The following is a 9,815-nucleotide window of genomic DNA, read 5'->3' on the forward strand; positions in this document are numbered from 1 at the left end:
TCAAACCAACAACTCATCATAGATGATGTCAGGGACACAGAAAGAGAATTAAATATAAAATTTATTAGGCAAAATGTACAACAGCTGCATAAGCTATTTTACAGCTCAAATATAGAGACTCAATTTTACTTCCACTCTTTGAGAGTGGAATATAATATTCAACTTACTTTTAAATTCTGTAATGAACTGTGAAAACATTCATAAAAAACACACATTGGCTCACATTTATCAAACTTTTCAAAGAGCAAAGCTGATCTAAAATCACATTCAAATCAGTGTGGCAGGACGGCTAAAAGATCTGATGAAAACAAGTTAAACCAGAATAGATTTAATGTTCCTCATGTTTTAATAAAAGATTAAAAATTAATTTTTCACCAAAAGTTGCTTGTATTGTTTTGACGCTGCCGATTGTCACCGCTTCACCTCATAAACACATCATCCAAATCAAAGCAGCGTTATCATCAAGTGACAAGATGAGACCAGAACAGGTCCCGACAGCACAGCGCCAATCAACACACATTTGTTTTGGGGTATTGTGGTCCTAATCCGTGTCCAGCAAAGTTTTGTCTCCCTGCTGTGTCTGTACTGACTGACATCAGCTGCAGTACAGTGAGATAAGATGAATAAAGGGGCAGTAAAAACTTTAACATTCACTTTCTGCCTGTTCAATCTTTTCAAAACTCTGCAAGATAAACAGATGCTCTGACTTCTCTCAAATGGATCTCCAACACTTTGCAACAATACAAATTTTGATATTTATAGGGCATAAACTTGTATTGGTGTGAATCAGGACAAACTATATCTCGATATCCAACTGTTAAACGATATCTGATTGTTTAAAAAATATAAGAAAACGTTTTAAAACATATAAACTAGAAGTTTCCATCAGTGATGATGTGCCCATAAGAGCTCCAACATTTTACTTTTGTCAGATTTGATTTGTTCTTCATGTGCTTTTAGGAACGATAGAACATGTAAAGTTTATATCTTGTCTGTTATCGTATCTGAGGTTATAGTTTGACCCTGCAATAAATTGACTTCAGATCAGCTCTCCTGCGTAAAAACACTTGAGTAAATGTGGCCTCAAGAAAAGTGAGACAAACGTCAGGATGGATTGGAAGAGTGGGATGACATCATCAGTATGCACCTCGCAGCCCGCTGCTCCGTGAGCCTCCACCCCCTCCTGAGTTACTATAGTAACCCCCACCGCCACGACCTAAAGGACAAACACCCAACTTTTATTACACAAATGTTCAGAATGAAAGTGGCTGTGTACACATCTTTATCAGTCATCTGTATAAACTTCAGTGTTTTTTTAATAAATACATCTGCAAAAAGTGACAATTGTCAAACTTAATTTCACATTAATAAAGAAAGTTGATGAAAACTCACTCATTTCAGCTGCCCCACTTGCTGTTGAGTTGAGAAACAGCTCAATATAACGATGCTCTGTGGAGAAAACAGCAATCATCACTCAGCCTGTTAGAGAACCTGGATTTCTTCTATTGAAATCCATCTATTGACTCTTCAGATTGACCTGAAATTCTGTCATGAAAAATAGTGATTTCACAGTGTTTTGAGTATCTTTCCTAAGCAAAGAGTTTCTTAAAAGGTTTTTTTGTTCCTGCATGAAACTTGCCTCACTGACCAAACACTAATATCTCAGGGACACCTGGGCTGCCAGAAGCATTCTCCTTCTGTAGGTACAACTGGTCTCCTCGTCTGCTGTCAGTCAAAAAGTGATTCTCCATCATAAATATAACTAACTGTAGCATGAAAAATGTGAGAACCAAAGTGAGGCCGGAGAAGAAAAAGAGAGGACATACGCATGTGGTTCTTGTCTTTGGACATGGCTGCCACAGCGTCTTCATGGGAGCGGAACTCCACATCGGCCTCTCCAGTCGACTTGCCGTTTGGTGCCACGTCAATGTGGACCCTCAGTGGGTTCAATGGAGAGAAGAACTTAAAAAAAGAAGAAAAACACAATGTATACACACAGATACAGATTGTGTTTTTCATGACTAACATTCAGTGTTTATCTAAATGTAGTTGCTGTTTTTTATTGAGCTTTCTAACCAACATCATGCAACATGAACAGAGATCACAGCCACAGAAACATCACGGATCTGAATTATTAGTGACGTCTTTAATCTGGTTCTATGATGCCTAGTTGCTTGAAATCTTTCAAGAGAAATAATCAAAGTAACCGGTCTGTGTGTGTGTGTTTTCTTACTTTAGCGATGTCTCCCTCTGTGGCACGGAAAGGCAAACCCCTCATGTGGACAAAATGGCCACTGTGGAAACCTGAGCCACTTTCACTTTGACCACCGTAACCGTGGCCTCCCATCCCTGAAATCACACAAACACATCCACAGATCACAAACACAACCTCTGCAAATGTAGGAGAGAGAAGTAATATGATACATTCCAACTTATCATCAAAACATACTGTAAAAATATATACATTATTAAGAAGTGTGAAATCTTCATGAAGCCTTCTACAAGATGTCTTCAAATATCTTCAATTTCAAAAGTTAAACTTAAACATGTTTAGGTGTAAAATATTTTAAGATATGTGCCAAAATGTGATTCATTTCAAAGTGATAAAATCTAAAATGAAGAGTAATAAAAACGTGAACAATTTAATAATTGGGAGACATGTTGACAGGGGCGCTAAACTGCAAGTACAAATGGAGTTTCCGTGACATGAATCAGTGTTTCTAAATGCCAGACTCTTTAGGGGGGAAAAAAAAATTGGACTTTACCTCTTCCTCCCCTCTCTCCTCTCACCCGCTCATCAAACATGCCGTTGCCAAAACCGTAGTTGTTGAAACCATTGTAGTTGTCAAAGCTGCCATAACCTGGACACAGACACCCACACACAGCGAGAAAACCTCAGACTGTAATTTAACACAGAATGAAGCAGCAACAACTGCTCCACAACACAGTAGACAGATCTGAATAACAGACTGACTGGATAGTAAAACTTTTCTGTTGGTTCAGATAAAGGAACTAATGACATGATCTACGCAGGACAATTAGATTCACTGATTAACCTGAAAAATAACCATAATATATCACCATAAAACACACCCTCATGTGGCTGCACCACATGCGTTTGACAATAAATAATAAAGGTCCAATTTCTTTATACATCTGACTGTTAACAGTTTAAGCTTTGCTCTGATGGTTTTGTAAAATTAATCAATGAGTGCTGAGTATTGTCTTCCTATGAGTATTTACTGCAAATATGGTTTAGAGACCTGGTTTTGTAAACCAGTAAACTGAAAACATAACTCCTGAGTGAGACTTATTTAACGAATACTGAAGTCTTTGGTTCAAACTTGACATTATTATCCTGTTTTCATCTCATGTTACTGTTTGCCTATAAACATGTTCACATGACACATTACATAATGAAAAATACTTAGTATTGCCTTGCTGCTGAATACTAAATTGCTTTCTGCTGCGTCAGATTACCACTTTTCCTGTATGCTTACCTCCTCCGTAGCCACCTCCACTCCTCATGGTGTCCATCAGAGCTGCACCACGGCCAGGCCCGGGCCCAAAAAACCCTCCCCTGGGTCCCGCCATCATGGGTCTATCGTACGGCCCTGGTCTCTGGCCTCCCATCCCCCGCCGGGGCACCTCGTAGTAGGCTCTGATTTCGTTACGACTGCTCTTAAAAATCTCTATATACCTGCAATATGAAAGGCCCGTGGGGTGAGGGGGGGGCAGAGGAGACAGTTAAGGTGAAGAAATGGCTTAGCTCGGGTAACATACATAGATATGATTTACAGAGAGAGAAGATTAACACACAAGAGACAAATATTCTAAATAATGGTCTAAGTTGTTTTAGCCTGGAGCTGAAGTGTCTGAGTGACAGAACAACCTGGTCCAAAGCTCATCATTAACTGGGCTTAGGGCTGTAGTAAAGAATCTTTACCTCACCAAGCTGCCTTGACTGTCCTCTGTTACACTTCTATGCTTAATCCCCACATTAAATTATGTGTATAATAAATATATGAAAGGATACAAAGAAAGTGCCAAAATAATTATCTAATACACCCACATTCTGTTCTAACAGAGTTAAAAAGAGCTCCCAGGTCTTAAATGGCCACCAATAAACTGTCTATGACATAAAATCATCACACCACCTTTAACTTAAAGATTAGATACATGATCTTTCATCCTAATATTCAACATGTCACCATAATTACAATGCATAAACCCATTAAACCCCATCCCATTAGCATTTTAATAAATATCATGACACACCCAATTAATTTACCCATTTTACCATAATTATTCTAGCAGACCAACCCATGCTTATCATTCAACCGTAAGTGTAATAGAAACCATCCCGTTAATCATAATTATACCATAATTACTCTAATATGACCACCCAGTAAGTACTACAATAGAAGCCCAACCCAGTCCAGCCCGTCCCTTTCCCGTCTGTCCCACCTGTGCCCTATTCTTTCCTTGTGTTTCCCCAGAGCCTTTTCTGCTATCTCCTTTGAGGCAAACTGCACGAAGGCTTCCCCTGTGCTCCTCCCCTGGTAGTCCACTGGCAGAGTAATCCCATTTGGCACGATTCTCAACCCTTCAACCCAAGCACACATAAATACATAGGTCGGTAGGTAGACTGATAGATAGTTATAGATAGAACAACACCCACTGCATCACTGGAGCTTTCAGGATTAATTAAGGTCATGACAGCGAATAAATAGCAGCTGCAGTATCTGATAAGACTGGATTAAATAAAGGGGCATCTCAGAGGACTGAAGTCACACTTGTAATGTGCCCAGCAGAGGAATGAAACACACACTGGCCTGGAGTCAGCTTATACCACATAATTAGAGGGATGTAGAGGATTTTTTTTTCTCTGATACACTATCGAATTTTGGTCACCAGCTTAATTATTATTCATTATTGCTGAGTGACATTACTCCATAATAATTATTTAGTGTTGATCTTCCTACATAAAGGCTGCTAATAAGCAGAATCACAGTACTGACCCCAGATCAGTGTCATGGGACTGTCTCCTCTCAGCCAAACCAGCCCAGCCCATTCTATAGTTAAACCTCCTAATGCATGACATCTAGATCATACAGGACAAACATGCTAGATAATATGCTTACATAACACTAACATGGTAATATTCATACTAACAATTTATAACAAGGACAAGTTAGTCAACACAGTATGACTATACTACAAGAACAAACATACATCAGGCCTTTGGGCCATGACACACACACACACACACACTTGTATGCAGATATGTAATCCTGCCTACCACAGGAACAGGAAATAGTGATGTGAAATTAACAGTGTGTAATATGAGAAATGTGAAAACATTAAGTGTTGGCAAAACCGTCCATCTACATTGAATGTTACTGTACGTTGATGTTGCAGTGTTCAGCTGAGTGGAAAGCACTTTATAAAGTGCAGTTGGGATTTCCTTTGGATTTTTCATGATACAATCAGCCACATTTGTGTTTAAGAAAGGACCTGTAAATGTTTAGCAGTACTAAATTAAATTTGCCATTAAAATTGGAGGCATATTGTTTAATCATAACCCTGTTGTATTTTTTAATATATTGTATTATCACTAACTGTGAAGCCTAGGAGGGCATTTTATGTGATACAGGTTGATACATAAATACTGAATAAGAGATTCAGAGTCTCATTTGATACGTTGCACGGCAGGTCTAGATGCTCTTTTGCACATTTAAAAGCTAGCTGCAGTTCTGCCAGCTACCTAACACCCTTACACTGTGGTGTCGACAGTGACAAAAACTGCAAACAGCCTGTGTCTGTAAAAACTATCCCTGAGGTTGACATAAAATAAAATATGCAATATCAGGACAATTTAACTGTAATTAGACAAAGGTTTATACAAAGCTTGTAAGTGTATGTGATCATGTACCTGAAAAGAACTGAACAATCTCTTCCTTGCTGCAGCCAAAGGGCAGGCCTCTAAGTCTCAGCATGCAGCCACTGCAGCTATCATAGTCAGCAGGGCCGCTACGTTTCAGCACCCAGTCCATCTCACTACGGTTTGACTTGAACACTGAGTCAGACACACACAGATGGACAGACACAAACACATCACATGTCATCTGAAAGTCAACCTAAAAAAATACATAATTTTCAGTAGAGTATTATTCAAAGCTTATCACACACAAAACAAGCTGAAAAAAAGTATATTTGTACAGTAGGAGATATAAGATTTATCTCTTCTTGATGTAGGAGAGCCATGAAACAAGCTTTTACATGTGTAGCAAACAACAAGCGACAACAGCTCCACATTAAACTGATGAGATACCAGAGGAATTTGCATTTATGTAAAAACAAAATCAACACAGAAGAAGATCAGAACAACATCTCTCACTTGTCAGTCAGTCTGTTATACCAGTTTTCATTGCTTACCCTCGATGTATCGGTGCCCCATGTATTTACGGTCTTTGGCAAGGGCATTCTTGAAATCCTCAGCTGTTTTCAGCTCAATAAATGCCTCTCCACTGGGGCGGCCTTCTTTGGAGTAGGTGAAACACACTCCGTTTACCTTCCCCACAATGTCACAGTCTGCACAAAAAAATTTATCAGATTTCTTTAAAAGAATGACTACTCAGACATTTTTCCCTGTCAAAAGAAAAACACACCATTGAGGATACAATTGAAATCTTTCTAATTTGAAGACGTGGATTGTTTGTAAAAGGAATTTTTCCCCATATTTAAAGGCTTGATATACAATATATTGTTGTTTCTGGAAAATGGAACGTAAAAATATACCATGCTGAGATTCACATGAGACCTTGACAGCTTTCTTAACTACTGGGATCATGTAAACTGTGAAGCATAAAAATCGGTTGACTGGCTGGAAAAGGTCATCTAGTCTAGTTGTTTGTAAAATGTTGTAGTAAGTGGAGAAGACTTGTGCACAGACTTAAATCAAACATCCATCTGACCAGCGAGATTCCACTTGCACTGGTGTTACAAATGAAATACTGTTGGGTGTGACATTAGCTACTTTGACCTCCCCAATTAATAAAATTTTACTGGGTGTGATACTGTGGTGTTTATTTCCTTTGATGCTATTTCCATAACAGTGTTTTTCTAGAGGACTAGGTTTTTAGCCCTGTGCCCAACTCCCACCCTGGAGGACCAATGGATTGCAATTTGTCAGGCCTCTACCCTTGACCTGACTGACTTGGATGTCCCTACCAGGAGACTAAGCTCCTGCTGGTATAGTTCTTGGGATCATTAAGGCACACAAGCCCCTGACCAAAACAAAGTGGCAATCCTTCAGGCAGACACATCATGCGAAGAAAGCAAGATGACATCAGCAAGTATTGCCCTACACTGGACACCAGAAGGAAGGCGTAAGAGAGGAAGACCCAAAGAAACCTGGCATTGAACAGTGGAGAGAGAACTGAAAGCCCTGAAGCAGACCTAGGGTACCATCCAAAAGTTCACCCTAAACAGACAGGAGTGGGGATCCTTTGTTGCTGTCCTACATGCCAGTAGGCATAAAGGGCAGTAAGTAAGGGTGTGATACTGATGCTTTGATTTTACATGTATTTTAGACTCAGTGTAAAGATGAAGACAGTTTTCTGTCAACTTAGAATGCTCAATTGCATTACAAATATCATAATCCTTGCAAGAAAGATTAACAGCTGTGATAACTAATAAAAAATGTTATCAAAAATGGAAAATAGTCATGTTTATAGTTTTATCATTTTAGCCATGGTTTCACAATCTTACAGTTTTTAACTCTGTTCAGCCTCAGGCTGTAAAGATGTGTGTGTGTGTAAGTTCTCACCAGAGAAGAAACCAGCAACCTCTTCCTGTGTGCAGGACCAGGGAAGTCCTCTGATCCTAACCACGTAACCCTCTTCGTTCAAAGACATCCTCGCTGCCAGAGAAAGCAAAACACCACAGTAACACATTAATAAATAATAAAACACACTATAATGTAGTTATAGGCAGATGTAAGTTAATAAATGTATTGTAGTTATTAAATTTTTATATAGTGTTAAATAGGATGACTTCTATAAAATACTTTTGTAAAATACAGATACTTGGCCTAAAGCCATTATAGCATCACTGTTACTGTCATTTTAATTCAGCCATGACTTATATGTGCTTTCATTATTTATACTTACTAATATTTAATTTGTTTGACATCTGTTTGCTCTGTTATAATTATAAACAGAGCAGGAGCTGTTGTGGACCTATGAAACATACATATCATTCTCAGATATCTTTAATATCTTCAGACTCTGTAATAATACAATGCACAACATCCTTTCTGCAGGAGGCATACTGCCTAATGGTGTTATAAACAACTCAAACTGTTTTGTAATCAAATCAATAGGACCAAAGGATTGCTTGACATGGATAAATGAGTTAATCAATGAGCTTTTTTTGTTGTTTGATTGCTTTATTTATTTATTTATTTATTTTATTTTTTGTGTGTGCATGTGTGTAGGTATGTACAGATGTGTATGTATATACAGTATGTGTGTGTATGCATGTATATGTATATATGAATGTGTGCGTATATGTATATGCATCATCATACTAGCCACTTTATTCTCTTTCTTATCCTCTCTATATAAGCAAATGTAAACCTACGTAAAATACACTCTTGCGATAAAGTATAAAATAAAATTTTAAAAAACTGTTTAGTATCCTGAAGAAAACTAAACAATTGCCAGAGACTACAACGGTGTACCGGTAATTACGAATAGTATCTAACAACAAAACCTTGTGAGAAAGACTTCTTCATGATTAACGGTGTAATACAAAACTGTGCAGTTGTCATAGTAACTTTAATACGCTAATGTTTGTTACTTCCTCCTTTCAGCTGTCACAAAGTGTTGATGAATAAACCAAGAGGTTTGTAAGCTAACGTAATTATAGCCCAACTTCAAGCCACCAAGACACTACCAAACATTATTTAACTGCAAGTAAAGTTACCTCTTTACTTAAAGTTATCAACAGGCGAATATGTCACAGACAGGATGCTGGACTAGCTAATGAAGCTAACGTAGCCTGACGTGCTAATGTTAGCTTTTATAACATTAGCGGTTAGCAGTTAGCTGCTAAGGCTAACTCCAGGACACTGACAGCGGTCAAACGTACACGGCAGAATAGTTCAACTCCTAACGGCCGTGCGCTGTCACCGGGTGTAAATATGCATACAAAGACAGAAATACATCAGTCGTAAGTGACAAATGTCTGAAAACAGTGAAATTGTCTCACAATCTCCTCTTGTCCCCGGTCTCGAGCCTCAGGTGACTCCTGTCTCCTGCCAGCAAACACGCTCAGGTATGTTGTCGCGAGACTTGCAAAGCATGAACTAAATTACATTTGAGCCGTTTGTCTGTAATAAAACAAAAACAAATACATCTTAAAAAACTGATTTCGTACAAGACTTCATGTAGTGAGTAAATGCATGCAAATAGAGTGATATTTCATTATTGCTGTGCATTACTGTCCCATAAGATTAACCTTTTAATAGTGCGTTTTGTTGAAACTTTTTTCTGGGGATGTCTTTGAATCAGTTTAAGGAGTATCAGGGCCACACTGAGAGGAAAACACCTCTGAGATTTCGAGAACAAACTCATAATATTACGAGAAAAAAAGTCGTAATATTACAAGAATAAAGTAGTAATATTATGATTAAAAAGTCGTAACTTTATGAGAAGTTATTCTTTAGTGTAGGTTTCACAAAGAAAGAACCACATGGACTTAATTGGAGCCTTATACATGCCTGTTCAGTAATTGAATTCATTGATAAC

The 9,815-nt window shown here is 38.2% G+C and overlaps 1 protein-coding gene across 3 annotated transcripts; it reads right to left on the reverse strand.

The window, feature by feature from the left end:
* Positions 1-43: 43 nt before the first annotated feature.
* Positions 44-9,374, reverse strand: hnrnph3 (heterogeneous nuclear ribonucleoprotein H3 (2H9)). 3 transcript variants are annotated; one of them, XR_006096872.1, is made up of 12 exons: positions 9,277-9,374; positions 7,832-7,924; positions 6,439-6,594; positions 5,936-6,079; positions 4,468-4,606; positions 3,501-3,700; positions 2,766-2,861; positions 2,234-2,349; positions 1,827-1,962; positions 1,640-1,722; positions 1,393-1,449; positions 1,190-1,216 (listed from the first exon to the last, which is right to left on the reverse strand). XR_006096872.1 is itself a non-coding variant. In XM_042415898.1 (11 exons), exons 2-11 carry the CDS (start codon positions 7,917-7,919, stop codon positions 1,137-1,139), a joined length of 1,212 nt encoding a protein of 403 aa, XP_042271832.1. In that variant the 5' UTR covers positions 7,920-7,924; positions 9,277-9,373; the 3' UTR covers positions 44-1,136. The 3 variants fall into 3 exon arrangements, 1 of the variants encoding a protein (XP_042271832.1); XR_006096871.1 differs by having other exon boundaries at positions 1,640-1,725; positions 9,277-9,373; XM_042415898.1 differs by lacking the exon at positions 1,640-1,722 and having other exon boundaries at positions 44-1,216; positions 9,277-9,373.
* Between the last annotated feature and the right edge of the window lie 441 nt (positions 9,375-9,815).

The sequence above is a fragment of the Thunnus maccoyii genome, chromosome 1 (genome assembly GCF_910596095.1).
Source record: "Thunnus maccoyii chromosome 1, fThuMac1.1, whole genome shotgun sequence".
NCBI lineage: Eukaryota > Metazoa > Chordata > Actinopteri > Scombriformes > Scombridae > Thunnus > Thunnus maccoyii.

Coding starts and splice junctions, on each gene's coding strand:
- hnrnph3 (XM_042415898.1), bottom strand. CDS start 7,919: ATGTCTTTGAACGAAGAGGGTTACGTGGTTAGGATCAGAGGACTTCCC. Junction 3,701..4,467: donor AAGGAAAGAATAGGGCACAG/GTGGGACAGACG, acceptor TTCATATTGCAG/GTATATAGAGATTTTTAAGA. Junction 1,963..2,233: donor CAGAGGGAGACATCGCTAAA/GTAAGAAAACAC, acceptor TCTTTTTTTAAG/TTCTTCTCTCCATTGAACCC.